Source organism: Thermobia domestica, chromosome 2, assembly GCF_964235325.1.
Source record: "Thermobia domestica chromosome 2, izTheDome1.hap1.1, whole genome shotgun sequence".
Classification (NCBI taxonomy): Eukaryota; Metazoa; Arthropoda; class Insecta; order Zygentoma; family Lepismatidae; genus Thermobia; species Thermobia domestica.
Genome location: NC_137455.1, coordinates 165,452,636 through 165,470,712, shown reverse-complemented (window position 1 = coordinate 165,470,712; position 18,077 = coordinate 165,452,636). Strand labels below are relative to the sequence as shown.

The window sequence follows — 18,077 nt, the reverse complement described above, 5'->3', positions numbered from 1 at the left end:
TCACGCGTCAGAAAGTCTCTGCAGAAGGTCCATGATCTTTAAACTTCCTTGACTGGGTTTTGCCTAGCAGAATTTCCAGTGTCTCATTCTGCAGCCGATCATTACAACCGTTGCGCTGACGCAAACCGCTAAGGAATGAAGCACCCACTTTCTGAAAAGATTTACATGAACATGTTACAATGGCATATGCAGGGGTGCCCACAAGGGGGGGGGCTATGACGCAAACTGCGTCATTGAAATATTTGGGGGGCGTTAAAATATATATAAATATGTTTGATGAGGGGGGTAAAATTAATCGAAAAGATTTTTTTCATGGAAGAACACCTACGGATAGACAATTGGGGGGGTGCGTCATAGACATAAGGGGGGGTGGGCACCAATGGCATATGAATATGAATATTTTTATTGACGGTAATAGTATACATGAGAACCCCCTGATCTGCGTTTCTTCTGTGTTTTATTACCACTTCTACATGAAATACCATAAATTTTCTACGTAGTGCAATAGTAAGAAGTATCCATGTGCACAAGACATGCGATATGCCTTAAATTCTCTCCCCCCCCCACACACACACATAGTCATAGATAAAGTACAAGGGCTCTACACATGCAGATATAAAGTACAGGTATGTTCTTTTTTATTTTCGTATTAGTCCATAAGTAAATAAAAGTCGCTTTGTTACGCCCTTTGTAAGTTCGTACATACTCAATGAATAATCCCTAAAAGTATGAGCGTCCTACTCCTTCGGGAACTGCTGCAGCTTCATGTATACTATATCCTTATTGACAAATCTAGACTTCTAAATTCTTTTCTTTTGCATTCTAATTGTATGCCTAAATCCCCTTTTCTTTCTATCCTGCATGTTCTAAATCTGAATTTTGCAGCACTTTCCGTAACGATTTGGTCATTGTAACTAAAAATTTGCTATTTATTTTGCGCTAATCAGCGCACCAGTTATTTTTGTGAAAAGAAATATATTACTTAATTCCACAATAGAATTGCCCAAGTCATCAACATTTTTGTACATAGTGTTACTGTGAGCAAAATTTTGCGAAAATTGGTGCAGAATGATTGAAGAAAGAAGAAAAGCAAAATGAAGGATCGAGTTTACAGGAAGTAAATGTTCTGAGTTGCTGAAAATATACCATTTCTTGAAAGATAAATGAATCACCCTCACCGTGAACAGCATGTATCTGTGTGTATTTTAAACTAGATAGTGTTGTATTTACAATTTGTAAGTTTAGTTATTAAGGAAGATATATCTATTTAAAAATGTGTGACGACGTAAGGATTATCAAGTTCCCCAACATCTTGGTTACAGGTATGAAAAATCTCACTAAGTATTGGTTGTTCTATTCCTAATTGTTTCGGAAATGTTAAAAATGACAGCACTTTTTATTAGTATATGTGTGTGGCCATTATTAAATTTTCCTGAGATAAATGAGGTGCAGTATTTCTGACCATTCTTGAACACTGATTTATTGTCAGCCTGAAACTAACATCTTAATCCGTACCATGTGATGATAGAATTTTAATAATGCAAGTTTAAACAAAATCTGTTACTTGTTGGATGACATGAATTTTTTGACAATGCAATTACTACAATGATAAATTTAATCATGATGAAGTAACTACGAGTGAACATAGTAGGATGAACAATGATATCTTCAATAAATATACTGCAATGCACACAGCTTCGTACTATGTATTTAAAAAAAAAAAAAAATCGTCCACATCTATGCTAGTGACGTAATAGTGTAGGAATCCTCAAAGCTGGAATAACCAAGCTTGGAAAAGTATTGGACACTGCACAAATGTAGTATCCGCAATTGCTTAGATATTAACTGGCAAAATCTTAATTTACTATTTTTACTTTCTAAAAAATCCAACATTTAAGATAATGGGTAATACATTGGGGTTCACTCGAGCAGAAGGTTCTACCAAATAGAAAATTTATGGGTAAAGTACGATGTGAAACATTTTTGGTGAAGGAATAAGAGTGTGATTGTAAGTAATTACTGTCAGTGCAAAGCATATTGAAATTAATTTTGAGAAAAGTATTTTATTGTGAGTGTGCTCTTCCACTATCCTCGTTTTTGCGTATATCCCCATTTACTACAAGTAGTAATGGAGCTCCTCATTTAGTGCATACTCTGCTAAAAGAATTACACAAAGCTCAAACCTAACCTGAAAATGTAGATAGTGTGTGAAAATTTGGTAGAGTGTATTCCAAATTTCCTCGAGTAATGCCATTCATTGAATTATACAAAGGAGATCAAATACTTAGGACTTATATTAGATGAAAAGCTAATTTGGAAAAATCATTTAAAATATTTAGTTAGCAAATAAATAAATGGCTATCCTGAAAAGCCTAAGCGTTCGAAAATTGAGAATTAATCCACATCTCTTGAATAAGATAATAAACCAAACTCTAATTGAAAAAATGTTATATGGAAATATGTTTTATAACCATAATGTATCATATTTTTATGCTAAAATGCAAAAAGTACAGTATGAAGCTACTTCGATCATATTCTCACAACCGGTATTTTGCCAAAGTGTGCTCTACTAGAGAATACTAACAACATCCCTATTGAAATATAGATATACAAGCTAACAGTAAATTTTCTACCATCAAGAATGAGTAAATCTTCTGTTCTCTTCCAGTTTTTAGATAAACTAGCAATCGTCAATACAAAGAGAAAACATCCGTACAGTAATAAATTACCATGAATATATAAACTTTGTAGAGAATATGGACCACACATCTCCTACATATCCAATGTACCAACAATGACAGTTTTTGTTTTTCAATATAAAATCATTTGATCAAAATTCGTTTCATAATTCCTAATTACATACAATTTCAGAAGAATAAGTGCTTACCTAAGATACATAATTATATCTGGTAATATTATAAAGACCAACTTCAATATGGCTGTACTTTCATCTTCACGGACGGTTCAAAGTAGCAGGATAAAGCAGTCGAAGTTGGTGTCATAATTCCACAGCAATCAACCAAAATATTACTTCAGTTATATACAGTCGCGTATTTAGGGGGGTGGCTTCCGGGCTTAAGCCCGCCCCCCCCCCCGAAATCTTACTTAGTATAATAAAGTAAATGAAATATCTTGCAGAATTTTCACATTTCCAGGCAAAGCCCCTCCCGAAACAAAATCGTAAATACGCCACTGGTTATATACATTTCATGGGCTAATATAATTAATTTAAGAGTATGTTCCATTGGCTAGAGAAAACGACGGTAAAATAATATTGTTAATATCTAAAGTAGTTCAAAAATAATACTGGACAATTCCCAGAAAGCTCATAGACATGATTGTCATTTTAAGTTGGTGCGTGCCAGTATTGAATTCAGTAGAGAATTCATATTAGTTTTACTTGGGGAAATGTTTTCTCCGGGGTAAGTTTCCTCGGGCTCCTCCTTAAATGCATTCCTTATCGAATCTACAGTGAACTTGCATACCAGAAATTAGCACTCTACTATCAAATCACCGTGCTTCTATGTCGCTGATTTTTTCTTTGGTATGAATAAGATTTCGCTGCGTAAGGTTGGTGGGTGGCCCAAACGTGAGAACATTAGTTAGTGTATTAACTTACGCTTCAAACAATGCCCATTTACATGTAGCTTACATTACGGCTTTTAAAAGATTGCATGAATACGTATGTTCATATGGACTCATTGTTCTGTGCTGCTAAGGAAAGTAACTTGTTACATATTTATATGTTTTAGTAAATTCAATGCATTGGCTTGATTAGTGAGTAATAATATGTGTTAGGTGCTTAGTTGTACAATATTGCAAATTAGTACATTACAACTATGTTTTTAGATAATTCAAATCTATTCAAATAATAAATAAATAGACAAATAGTTTACTTTTTAAAGAAGCCTTAAATACTGTTACTTGTTTTTATTCTTTGTTTTATTAGCAACGTCGTGCTGCAGACTTGAAAAATATCCGTTGTATCTTTCTTCAAGGGGTTCTCTAGAGAGCGGCGCGGACAGTTTCCTCTGAACCGACATGCAAACATGGTGGTCATTATTTTAAGTCCACGAGTAACAAACCGAAATTCTATCGCAAAATTCTGCTAGTTAGATTAGCGAAAGGATGTGTTTTCGGTCATCGGCTAGTTCTAAAATATTTTATAGCACAATGAAAAAATAAATAAATAAAATCAGTGGAAATGTCCATTTTATATATTTCGGAAAAGCACATGAAGTAAACAGCTGAAGGACTATGTAGCAATTGTCAGTATTGTTTACAATCGTATTGATGCTATGCTAATTTAGAAAATACTATCATTGTGTGTTGTAGTATGCTTTTACGATCATACTAACCGACAATTTGCAATTGATCAATACCAGTCACACTAGTGTTCGCGAGTTTTCAAAAAGATAGGATCCTCATGTGCTAGGAATCAGTTCTAGGCTTATCTCAACGGGTTTTCTCACTGTCAAATCAACTCGTTTGATATTTTTTAAAGTAAATAAAATTTGTTATATGCACATTCAGCGGTGTAGCATTTCACAGAATTAACTTATTTTGCGTGATTAATTGTTTCAGGAACTCCTGGGGTGGGGAAATCCACAATGTGTGAACAGTTGGCGCAAAGAACAGGAATGGAGTGGATCGATGTTGGAAAACTAGCAGCTGAATATAACTGTTTTGAATCGTATGATGATGTATATAAGTGTCCAGTGTTAGATGAAGACAAGGTAACTTTATTAATATTAATTTCTATATGGCAGTGCTAAAAATAGAAAGAAAGAACAACATAGTAAATTTGAAAATGTCAATACAGGTATCATTGATCTAGATTTACAAATTGTATAAATATATATTTTAATTCGATTTCTAACCCTATTTACACTGACTGAGCAAAACTCATGGGATACCCACTTAATATCTGGTCGGGACCCCTCTGGCCCTGTGGAGCCCATCGATACGGCGTGGAACGGAGTCTGCAAGTCCCTGGTACACGTCCGGAGGCAGTTGACACCACACAGGCTGCAGAGCGGCAGCCAATTATGGCTTGTTCGTGAGTTGAGGATCCAATGCCCGGAGCCTGAGTACAACAGCATCCCAGATATGCTCAATGGGGTTCATATCAGGGCTTCTGGGTAGCCGTCGTTGGATCTCACCTGCATGCTCGTCGAACCAGTCACGGACGATATTGGCGCGATGTGCCCCCGCATTGTCCTGTTGAAAGACCGCAATGTCGTCAGGGTGTTGAAACATCACAGACGGGTTGGAGATGGTCTCCGAGCAACTGACGATACCATGGACCAGTCAGTGTGTCTTCCAGAACAACCAGGGGACCCATTCCATGTCAGGAAAATGCACTCCATACCATAAGTGATATCCCACCACCCTGGACCACGCCTTCTGGCATGCGGGATCTACCGCTTCATGCGGTCTACGCCACACACGGTGCATTCCATCGGCACGGGACAGTTGATAACGTGACTAGTCGGATCATATGACGTTACGCCACTGTTGCAGTGTCCATCCGTGGTGATTGGTGGCAAATGCACACCGGAGTGTCCGATAACGCTGGGTTAGCAGTGGCACACGTGTAGGGCAACGGCTCCCATACCCGAAGACACGCATGTTCCGACGGATTGTCCACAGGGAGACGTTTCTAGCATGGCCAGTGTTGAATTGGGTCGTGATTTGTTGCACAGTTGCTCTCCTGTTTCTCTTGACCACTCAGGTGTCGCCGGTCGTTGATGGCCTCTGGACGCCCGTATGGTGTCTGTTGTAGACTGACACACCTTCATTCACTCATGCTCGGTACATCCTCGACATGGTTGAACGTGGGAAGCCGAATTCCTGTACCACCTCCGAAACCGAATGTCCCATGCGTCGGGCACCCACCCCATGCCACGTTCGAATGCCGTCAATTCACGACGACGTTGCATTTTACTGGATCACTCACACAGCCAGTTCCAACAACGTCTTACACACAACTGAAGCCGTCGCGGAGCCCTGCAGGTGGCATTGAGCACACGTGGTGTCCATCTGCGAACCAGTAACCTGCTATCTCATGAATTTTGCTCAGTCAGTGTATATCTCAATTAAAAATTCATTGAATCACACTGCTCGACCATGCTGATTTCTTACCATATACTGTCAATTATCTTTAATTTAACTCTACTTACTTAAGTTGTAAATGTTTTTTAATGCAAAACATTATGTGATACCATTTACATAGGAAACGTTCTGTGTTACTAAGACAAGGTAGATGATATCATGCAAACTTTACTCCGCACAAGATCAGTAAATATTAATTCTTCTGTATTTTTAATACAGTTGTCCGTCTTTCATTGCTATCTGTTATTGTGTGTTTGTAGTAAGTTTCTGTCTATCATGTGTGTGCTTCTGCATACCTCTTAACCAACCTCCGTTCTCTTTGATATAACCCTCCTCCAATTTATTGATTAAAACTTTTTCCTAATGCTCAGTTTTTAGGATACACAATAAGTAAAACCATTTTTATTCGTTGATGTGATTTTGTGTGTGCTTTACTTTCATAAGTCTTACTTACTCACTGCAACTCATTTTTTCTTCTTCTTGTCCTTATTTTCTGTTGTTTAATTCCTTGAAAGAAGTCACATTAGCAAAATGCCTGCAAAACTTGTGCTTCATTTGAAAGTATTATTATTTTAACTTCATAACTACTAACAGTATTTCAATATTTGACAAATGTATAGACTAAAATATAAAGAATTGTTTTAAGGTACTTTCGTGTGGCTACCAGCACCTGGGTCCTGAGAGGAATGTCTTAATTAAGGGAGAAAGTAGAGAAAACTGAGACATATCAGCACACATTTTCTTCCTGGAATGATAAATGAGTGATTTTTATATTTTTGACTGCATTGAATCCACTTAATGGATTTCAAGGCTGTTCAATAGATGGCGCTACTATAAGCCATAGAGAGTTTCTTTAATATTTTTATGCAAAAAGAGGATCTTACAAAAAATTTTAAAACAATTGACTGTTGTAAAAGAATAGTAAAAAGTAAATCTTTAAGCAATGAGAAGCAGCTACTTGTCTTTCCACTTAACAGATTTAACTATAGCTGTATTATACATATACAGTAATTGTGCATTAGAGTAGTTTCTTCAGTAAGGCAGTCAATTCGATAATTTTGTGAACTGACATTTTATTCAATTTTCGTGTCAGGTAAAATGATTTGGGATTTTACTTGGTTAAATGGTAACTTACTTCTGAACTTCCTTCTCAATTGTTTATATATATATATTTAAATAAAAATAAAATATAAAATATAAAAATATATAAAAGAAATATAAATATATATATATAACGTGACTTTTTTGTGACTTAACACGTCTTTTTTATATTTCTAATTTAAAGGAACAGAAAACTTACAAGAAACCTGTTGCAAATAAAGCTTCCTTGTGTGAACTTGCTTCAGAAATTATGTTGTTTGTTGAAATATGTCTCGTAACTGCCGTAACAATCCAGACTCTTTTTGTTATATTTGCGGTGAAGTGACACTAAAAGCTCAGAGAAAGCTATTATCATCATTAGTGAGAAAAGCTTAGCAGCTTTATTTTGGGTGTAAGTTCGGCAATCAGGACGAGGTTTGGGCGCCAAAAAATTGCTGTAGTTTCTGTTCAAGGACTCTCAACAGTTGACTGAAAGCAGGTACCCACAAATGTATATGCGTTTTTTTGCTATTCCCATGGTGTGGCGAGAACCTCAATCATCTTGACGATTGTATATTGTATGGTGAATATCATTGCTTTTCCCGTAATTCAAATTATCAAATAGACTATCCAAATATATCATCTGCTTTGAGACCTATCCTTCATGATGACTCAATGCCAGTACCATACCCTCCAGAACATTTTCACAGTTAAATCGGAATCGGGAGAGGATTTAGCAGGTGTGAGTTCGCATGAAGGAAGACAAAAAAATTTCAGTATTGTCAACCACAGAGCCGCATTTGATAACGCAGGCGGAGTTGAACAACCCTTTAATCAGGCATCTTATTTAATTATATTTATAATGGTATACGAGGATTTAAAGAGATTAAGGTTATGATAAATTAATTAAGTTTAGAAATGCTATATATTAACCTAGTTCGAGACTTGGACGTACCAAAAACTAAAGCACAAATAGTTGGGTTAAGATTACAACAGTAGGAACTTTCCAATAGTAAAGTGTTGTATTATAGAAAGAGGGAGTCGACTGTTTCAAGCTATTTTTTTAACGGATGGATTTAGTATACTGAAACAACGTATGAGGATTAATGAATGAACTCAATTTAAAATATTTTCCTGGAGAGTGGAAGCTTTTTGTTGATCCTTTTAAAACTAGTTTAAAAGCGATTTTACTACACAACGATAACAAGAAGTCATCAATACCGCTTGCCGTTGTACTTCATATGAAAGAGACATATGATCACCTTAAAAGTATGTTGCACAAATTGTGCTATGAAAATCACCTGTGGAACGTATGTGCTGACTTGAAAGTTATAGCATTGTTGGCTGGATCGCAAGGGAAGTTGTGCCAAGTTTTTCTGCTTTATTTTTGAATGGGACAGCCGAGTAAGGGATAAATATTATTCTGTTAAACAATAGTCACTCCGAAAAGAATACATTTCTGGTAAGAAAAATGTAGCACAAGAAGCTTTTGAGGAGAAATCTAAAATATTATTACCACCCTTTCATATTAACTTGGTCTAATAAAAATATTTGTGAAAGCAGTGAATAAACAAGAACAAGGATTTGCCTATTAAAAAAACTGTTCCGATGTATAAGTGAAACAAAATTGAAAAAAAAAAAAAGAATCATTTTCATTGGTCCGAAAATAAGGCTGTTCCTCGCTTCAGAAATGTATTGAACGATGTAGAGAGAAGAGTACGGAATGCATTTCAAGATATGCAAGAATTTTCTAGGCAATAAAAGGTTTAGAATTATGAAGAAGTTGTGAAGAAACGGATTTTTTGTACTTCAATTTGGGATACTACGTTTTTAAAGCTACTTCCTCCATTTCCATTTAGACTTTCTTTTCCAAAAAATATGAAGCCATTTCTAAAAAATATAGTGAAATATTCCATCAAGATGTCGCCAAAATGGAAACCGATACAGATGTAAATGAGGCCAATATATGTTAGCAGATTATTGTTGGAACTTTCTGAGACACCACAAGAATAATACAAAAGGCAGAAAAAGACAAAGTAAGCTCTTCCAAAGGAAGAATACTACATAGTTGAGACAAAATGTAGACGACAAATCCATAAGTGAAATAGTCCGAATGTGGAGAATTGAAATTGCAAACAAACCAATTAAATATAACGTGAAGGGTCCTACATTAAGATGATCTTCGGAAAACATTGGGTGATAGAATTTTTTGGTCATCATATGTGGATTCAGCGCCATCGAATTAGTTTGAATCACCAAAAATTATATCTGTAAAAGAATGCGTGATCTTTAATAGGTTAAATTACACAAATATATGAAATATATTCGTACACAATACATTTGCTCGTGGGATATTTAAAGTCTTCTATAGTGAATATTCGTGTTGTTTATATTTCTTTCTTTATCACATTAATTCAGTTAATTGATTCTTTGTTTAAATATTAGCAAAAAACAATATATATGTAAAGTGTATGTCACTTGAAATTAAGCATGGGTGTCATTTAAAAGTGGGCGTAATTACATGTAATTTCATGAGGAAGGATGTCAGTAGATTGTACATTACATATTAAAGTCACTGATATATTGTTTAGGATATCATGATTAAGATACAGAAAAATTCAAACAAGTTAGTAACATCAATTAAATTCAGTGAGTCAAATGCATTCCCTATAATAAAGTAAACATTTCATGCATAATACATTATATTATGTTCTTTTCTTAACTCCACTTTGAATATCAATCAAACTTCAGTTCAGATATCAAAAACTGCGTGAAGTAAACTAACGAAAGTAAATACAAATGACTACTGCTTATTGACATGATTCATTCCAAATCCATACAGTGAGGTTTATAGTATTAGTGCAAAAGATGTACGTCGAGTGGCACATTTTTTTGAGTGAAGGTTACAGTTGAATTAGGTTCAATTCCTGTTCGGCGTCTATAAATACCTCACCAGACATCTTGTGAATTATGATTTATTTGATTATGATACCTATTTATTCTGTAAGGTAAAAGGCAAATTCTGACCAAAGCATATACTATTTAATAATTAATATCGTTACGGTTTCGGCAAAGTATATTTACCTTCAGCAGACACGATATTAATTATTAAATAGTATATGCTTTGGTCCGAATTAGTCTTTTACTTTATACAAAAAGTTCCAAAGCTAGAATGATTGGTGTTCACATAGAAGTACCTCCAAGTCTATTTATCCCGTTACTTCTTCGACGAATGACATTATTAGCATTAATATAGGACTTACACTATAGCTACTTGACAACTGATTATTTCCAGCAATAATACAGTCGTTAATGTTCTTATTTGATTTTATATTGCTTCTAAATCTAAAATTATCATTGACTTGAGAATAATTATATTGCCAAACCGTTCATTTCTAATAGAAATGCTGTTATTGAAATAACAAATTTCATTTTACGCAAATGTACCTAGTCTTGCCATAAATACTGTTACAGGGAGAAGCAGTCCCAATGTAAAGAAGACAGCAGATCCAGAGAAATAAATTCACTTGCAAGAAGTGCATACAGCACAGATACAAAATGTGAGACGTTACTCAAAATGACCATCATGCGCTTTGACACAAGCTCTTAAACGGCGTAGCCAGTCATCAATGGTTGTACGCACACAGTCCATCGGAAACGTGTCTACTGCTTTGATGAGGGCACGTTTGAGAGAGAGAGAGAGAGAGAGAGTGCAAATCCGGGTGGCGTTTGATACAAGCGATGGCCTTTAATCGAGACCATAAGGCATATTCTAGAGGATTGAGACCTGGACTGGCCGAGGGCCAATCACTGGTAGCAATGAAGTCCGGCACTTTCGTTTCCAGCCATGTTTGATTCACCTTAGCTTTATGGACCAGTGCAGAGTCTTGCTGGAAAGGTCCACTGCTTGTTGGCAAAGAGTGTGTTGTCTAAAGGTTTCACAGCTAATTCCAAGATGTTTTCACGATGTGAGCACTTGTTTTGACCCCTTGTTCCCAGAATTGCAACTTTGTGACCCCGTCATACGACACCCCATACCAAACTATCAACGAGGACGGATGGTGACCCCGCTGAACCTTTTTCACAACTTGAGAAGCTTCTCTGGATGTGTGAGTATACACCCTGTCATTTTGTTTGTTGAAGTGTTCTTCAATGTTGAAAATTTTCTCATTAGAAAAGAGAATCGATCTGTGTCTTCCTTCCGCTTACTTCTGAAGCAGGGCCTTGCACCTCACCTCCCTGTTTGCTTTCAGTGAAGGGATTAGGTAATGTTCCGTTGATCGGCAGAAAGCACCTACCTTAAGGTCACTTCTGAGTATCCTTGACATTGTCCTTTGCGGAATGTTCATTTCCCGGGACTTTTTTTTTTTTTTTTTTTTTTTCGAAGGGAGTTTCGACGAATTCTTTGCCTGGCAGCCTGGATGGCTTGTGCTCCGCAGTTGACCTGGTCTTTGGTCCTCAACCAGTGGAAGTCTCACAGTACCTTGCTATGGTCCAATAGACGAATCTCAGTGTGATTTTTCAGAGGTTGGATGAGTTTGAAAATCTTCGATGCTTTGTGACCACACTTGTGTGATGCAATCACAGGTACACGATTCTCTTCCTGACCCCACTCCATCCTTACAATATCACAGACCTGCAAAGAAACATGAATTACACAATTAACAATACACAGACTACTGACAGGAGTGAATTCACTGAAGTCTATGTTTTATAAACTCTCGGTTCCGATCTGCAACTTTTGTGTCTATTTATGGTCAGACTAGGTACTGTGTAAATAAATAAATAAATAAAGATTTTTACCTTATGTTTGCGTGATTAGTGACTTGGCCTGTATATTTCAACCACTTTCTTTACTGTGGCCATCCTCAAGGTAATATCTATTTGCATGTAAGTGCGAGTCTTTTAATCTACAGAATTTCCTCTTCTTTCGCGTGTATACCTAATTTCCATCCAAATTGTACCAGTTGTAACCAGAGTCAAAGTGGTTGAATTATGCATAGTACAAGGAATAATCACGCAAACACACTGTTAAACTTTATTTATATATTCCACATAATTTTCATGGAAACACTTGTAATTCAATAAATAATATAACATTAAAAAACTATTAATATTATAAATTTAAATTAAAGTAAAATCGATAACGATATTTGATTGTTAAATATTGAAATATACAATTATAACAAGGTAACAATTAAAATAAGTATTGTTTCTTATTCCATTCACAATTATAACAATGAATTATTTAACAAAACCGAAATGACATAATTACACTGAGTTTGCATTCATATTGTAAGGATCCCCACGTCGCCGTACCATGCAATTGCCATGCGTACTACACCTGTTGATGATAAACACAAACAAACAGACGACGGTCCCGAAGAGGAGTCGCTCACCATCGCCAACAGTCGGAAGGACGAGAATCAACGAAGGAAGCCGACAATACAGGATAAAAGGAAACTGCACGCCTCGACCAACATCAATCTTCCCGGATTGATCGAAACACCTAAAACCCCTCTCACGACGCTCGGTCACCGAGAGGTACCCATCCTTATATCCACAACGCTTGGTCACCGGGTTCCTTTTCTCTTTCTCACGACGCATAGTCTCCGAGAGAGAGATACCTAATTTACACCCCTCTCACGACGCACGGTCACCGAGAGTACCTCACCTCAAAGCCCACGACGCTTGGTCACCGGGCTCCTATCTTAATCTTACCTAAGTAGATATTAGAGGAATTACTTACTATAATTTGTGTATATAAGGAGACTTTTTATAATAAAAAGGTGAAGGGAAAGTCCAAATCCCGAGTACATTTTATTGCTCTACCCAAGAAATTTTACAATATAAATTACAATTTAAATATATAATAATAACGTCAAAAGAAAAACTATTGTACAGGGACTAATATATATAAAACTATTCTTATTAAAGTACAAAGTGCCAAGGACTGACGAGACGTTTCCACATTGGATAGAAACAGATATGTGCTGTATTAGATAAGATGTGGAGCGAACTTCGCCGGAAACACAAGAAATGTGTCTTCGTACATCCCTAATGAATTCAAGGCTTCTTGCACCCCAAACACCACTGGTTTCGATAGCGATTGGAGTGAAAACAAAACTTTCGAGAAGGTTGTTGTATTTTCTTTGCTTTTCAGCTTCTCTGCGATTAGCAACAGCTCCAGCGTTCATTACTGACAGAGGGAGACTTGAATGAGCGTATGTATCAGCGCATGTGAAATCACACAGTAAACATTTACCTCTGATCCATGGAACCAGTGTCATCCCATCCGGTCGCTTTCCATCCGAACGACAGCAACCAGAAGGTTCCGGTATTGAAGGAATTCCAGCTGTGTTAAGGGCTCGTAGTATTACATCATTAACGAAGGAGTGTCGGACGAATCTACCAGCGCTCTTCATGCATGAAAGGCCATGCAGGCCACGTTGGTTAACATCAGCTCCACAAACTAAACAGCGATGAGGCTCACAAACAGCTAAACCTAAACGTAAGGCAACAGCAATTCGAAAGCTTTCGTTTGACAAATGAAGGCCTAAAGGCAGAGAAGGTATCGCCATCAATCATGCACCCGCTTCGGGAGATGAGGCAGCAAGGAGCCTGGCTTTATCTTCCGGAACCACAACAGATTGAGATGTAATTAAGATGCAACTGGTGTATACCAAGATGACTGATAACACTTTTTGCTAATTTCTGGGAGGTTTGTATTTGCGTACTTATTAGAGCCTTCCTGAACTGAACCATTTGGGTCCAAACAATAACCCTGTGGAAGGAGAGCTTCGATTAAACGCAGAGATCCGTGGTATGACGTTAAGAATGTAGGAATCGCCATATCCACAGTTCGAATACCAAGACCGCCCAAGCCAACAGGTAAACATGCTTGCATCCAAGAGTCGTCATTTAAGGAGCAGTTCAGAATTGATTCAAGGCCAGTTTTCAGGTCAGTATCATATTTTACCAGCAAAGAACTCTCATGCCAAGATGGAATGCATCGTGAAAAATAGAACACTATAATTGTACAACTTACCAAATTAGTACGACTCTGAAGATAAACGCAGACAGTTTGTTTGAAACGTCAGTCTAATTAAATAAACACAGATGGAAATTCGAAAGTCTTTATTTATATAGGGTTGCGGTTATTCGATTACAATTACATTCTGTCTCCATATTATTTCTAAGTTTGATATTATATTATGAGGATTATTAATGTTTCACACTGGTAAATTACTTTGCCCTTTTGTCATAAGAATACTATGTGTAATTTTAGTTACGTTACCGTGTACTATCCAATTGTTCTCATAATTTTACGCTAGAAGTAAATGGCTAAAATTGACACATTGTGGAGAAACTAATTTTTGCTGTAGTTTGGTAACAGTATACAAATGGATGGTAATATTCGTGAATCCGGATGAAATGCATTGAGTAATTTCAAATCACTATATACGGGTACTGCAAAATCAGTAATATTTTCATCGATTTCGGAATAATATGCACGGTTTTTCAGGCATTTGGTTTACCTTCTGTTTAGGTAGGCTTTGACAACCGGATCTAGAACTTCAGATTGATTCTGAACTACTTCACTTCTTGTACTATCGCTGGTAATCAAAACGAAAACCATACATACAGGAAGAGAGAGAATCTGAAAAGTAGAAGACGGTTAAATTAATGATTTGGATATAAAATGAACTGTGACAGTTCTGAGTGAGTATTTTTAACAGTTGAAGTCACGGAAAAACGTCTTCCGAGATATTTTTGAGTGTATATCCTTGCAATATAAAACAAAAGTATCCCTGTTAAAACACTATAGCTTTAACAATGCTATCGTAACTACAGAAAATGTACTTACTGATTTGGTATTTTTTAACCATGGCCAAATTTCAGACGCTTTACCTAGTTAATAAGTAAATACATTTTCTGTAGTTAACATGAATTGCATGTTATTTATAGTAAATGCTATCGTACTTAATCGTAGAATGTGCTTCTTCGGTTCATGTTAAATGGAAAGTTCCTTAAAGCCTCGTTATGTTTTTAGGTAGTTGATGCACTGGAAAGTAAAATGAATGAAGGAGGAAAGATTGTCGATTACCATGGTTGTGATTTTTTCCCAGAGAGGTGGTTCGACATAGTGTTTGTACTCCGAACAGACAATACTACACTTTACGATAGGTTAGCAGAACGGTAAGTTAAAATAATTGATTTCTTGTGGCATTCGTAATTTTACCAATTTGCTTGTATACTGGTCTCAGAACTCCTGATACATCAAACAAAAATACGTTAGTGTTTTTTTTGGGTGCTCCTACAGAGATTGTTCAGCCTACGTTTGGCCGATTTCGTTCCTTTCTCTCCCCCCCCCCCCACGGGCAGAATAGACTTACCCGACCTGGCTCGTGGCGTCCTGCAGTGTTGTGCAGTGGCTTCCTGGGGACGGAGTTGTTTTTTGCGCGCGGACGACAATAACACACAAAACAGGACCATTGTTGTGAGTGTTGTGTTAAATTTGTTTCCAAGTGTGTGGGTTTCCGCTCTGTGACCAAAATGCCGCCCAAACTAAGCCGGTTTTGGGAAGGCTATGTTGCGGCTCTTTATGACGCCCACTTTAGTGTTTCTGTCATTAGAAAACAGTGCAAGAAGAATGGTTGCAACATCAATTTAAGTGGAGTAAAAAATGTTATTAAAAAGTACAAGGGCAACGAAGCTACACCATTTGGATCACCAACGAAGTTGACTAGGAAGCGGGAATGCTCCAAGGCCACCTCCACCATGCAGAGGAAACTTCGCAAAATGGCAATGCAAGAAAATCCGCCAACACAAAGGTGTATGGCTAATCGTCTTGACGTGTCTTTGGGGACTGTGAGCCGGACGTTACACCATCAACTCAAGCTGGAAAAAGTCATGAAAGCTCGCGGCCATCTTCTCACGGATGCCCACCAAAAGGAACGAAAGTGTAACACCCGGAAGCTGTACGAACGGTATCTGGCAAAACAAAGGTAGATGTGTGTCGTAACGCTCGATGGAGCATGGATTTACCTTTCCGACTGCGGCAAACCGAGAGCCATCACGTACCGAGAGAAAGACGCCAAGAACTTCAGAAGGTGGGTCCGTGTCTGTAAAGAATTCTTCCCAAAAGGGTTCATGGTCATTACTGGCTATTGTTACCAAGGTAAACTGAAGATTCGTAGGGTGGCGAAGAACTGCAAAATGAATTCGCAGTATTTTAAGGAGCAGATCATGCGGCCGATCTACGAGCACGAGATTTCAACAATGTACGGAAATGACGCCAATCTGGTGCGCATTCACATGGACAAGGCCTCATCACATACCTTGCGATCGTCCCTCGCATTCTACAGGGAGATGGAGGAGGCAAGTGGTATACAGGTGATACCTTTCAACGAGGTACCTGTTAAATCTCCAGATGCAAGTCCTATGGACTATTGTGGATTTGGATTGCTGAAGCGGGCTTTGGGAAAACGGCGTGTGACAACTGTGGAAGGACTTTGGAAAGCTGTGGAAAGGGAATTTGACAAGATTCCCCTCCCAGTTCTTCAGAGAAGTCTATTACAGTGGAAATTACGCTGTCGGGCTATTGTTAGGAACCAAGGGAAACACATCGAGCACTTACGGACCTGGCGCCATGGATTCTTCTAAATTTTTAGGTAAGTCGAAATTGGCCAAATGTAGATTGAACAACCTCTGTATTGCAGTTATTATGGTATCAAATTTTGTGGAGTCTACCGTATTTGTTTTCTAAATCTCATCTATTTTTGTTAATTTTCGACTGTGTTTTGTTGATGTCATCCATCTGCAAACTGCAGAGTAATGTGTTAATTTGAGTATGTTTTCTCTAATAATGATAGATGATCTGATGCGAAACATACAATTTCTTCGTCTTTTTTGTTGCCTGTTATATCACGGAATTTGACTGAAAATTCATTTAACTGATTTTAGGGATGGAAGGAGGTGAGAAAAAAAATAGAAATAGTTATCTTAAAACTTTTTGTTTCTTAAATCTGTACTCAAGCCTTTCTATCCATATCAAAATTGTATTAGAGATTCGAAGTTTTGCAGACGTTTATTTACAATGCACGTTTGATTGTGACACAGATTATTAGTTGGTAAAATTCGTTATCAAGAATTTTCTCAAAAGATATGGAAAGTAAAGGAAGATAACTGTTATTTATTTTTAATTTCAGTGGTTATGAAGGTAAGAAGTTGGAAGACAATGTTCAGTGTGAAATATTTCAAACGATTCTTGAGGAAGCAAGAGAGTCTTATGATCCAAATATTGTCCATGAACTTCCGAGCTCTACGCCTCATGATTTAGAAAGTAATATAGAAAAGATTGTTATTTGGATACAGCAGTGGAAAACTGACCATGGATGTTAATTGTACATTTTTTTTTCTATTTGTACTAAAAAAGAAACAGTTATGCGTTAGCAGTTGCTTTTCTTTTTTCATCACTCGAAACTGTAAATAAAATATGTTCCTAAGTCGTCTTAACCTGGTCATTTTATTTAAATACTGTTTACTTCCTTCCTTGAAATTGTTGCTTCTGTATATCCGAATGGTTAGCACACGTAATCCCAGGTTCGATTCTTGGAATGGTCCCTATAATTTTTACTTAGTGCAGAATCTTCAGACTGTTGTAGAGGTATTTGAATTAATATTTGCTGATAGATGTTATAAGATGCATAACTTAAATATGTATTTACCTTATTCCACAGGAAGGGAGGAACGCAACTATGCATCCAGAAATTATAAGATGTTACTGTATAAAGTGACACAGTACACTGAAACTGTCTAAGTGAATCGCCAAACTTTAAGATACAAGATAAGAACGTTGTATTTTAATTTAGTTAATATCT

General features: G+C 36.9%; 1 protein-coding gene across 1 annotated transcript; it reads left to right on the top strand.

Moving 5' to 3' along the window:
- The first annotated feature begins 1,106 nt into the window (after positions 1-1,106).
- Ak6 (adenylate kinase isoenzyme 6) lies at positions 1,107-17,712 on the top strand. Its single transcript, XM_081747745.1, has 4 exons — positions 1,107-1,322; positions 4,585-4,736; positions 15,248-15,393; positions 17,406-17,712. Exons 1-4 carry the CDS (start codon positions 1,274-1,276, stop codon positions 17,596-17,598), a joined length of 540 nt encoding a protein of 179 aa, XP_081603871.1. The 5' UTR covers positions 1,107-1,273; the 3' UTR covers positions 17,599-17,712.
- The last annotated feature ends 365 nt before the right edge of the window (positions 17,713-18,077 follow it).

Excerpts from the sequence above, each read along its gene's own strand:
- Ak6 (XM_081747745.1), top strand. The coding sequence starts at position 1,274 with ATGTGTGACGACGTAAGGATTATCAAGTTCCCCAACATCTTGGTTACA. Across the intron at positions 1,323-4,584 it reads CCCCAACATCTTGGTTACAG|GAACTCCTGGGGTGGGGAAA; the intron begins GTATGAAAAATC and ends TAATTGTTTCAG. Across the intron at positions 4,737-15,247 it reads CAGTGTTAGATGAAGACAAG|GTAGTTGATGCACTGGAAAG; the intron begins GTAACTTTATTA and ends TTATGTTTTTAG.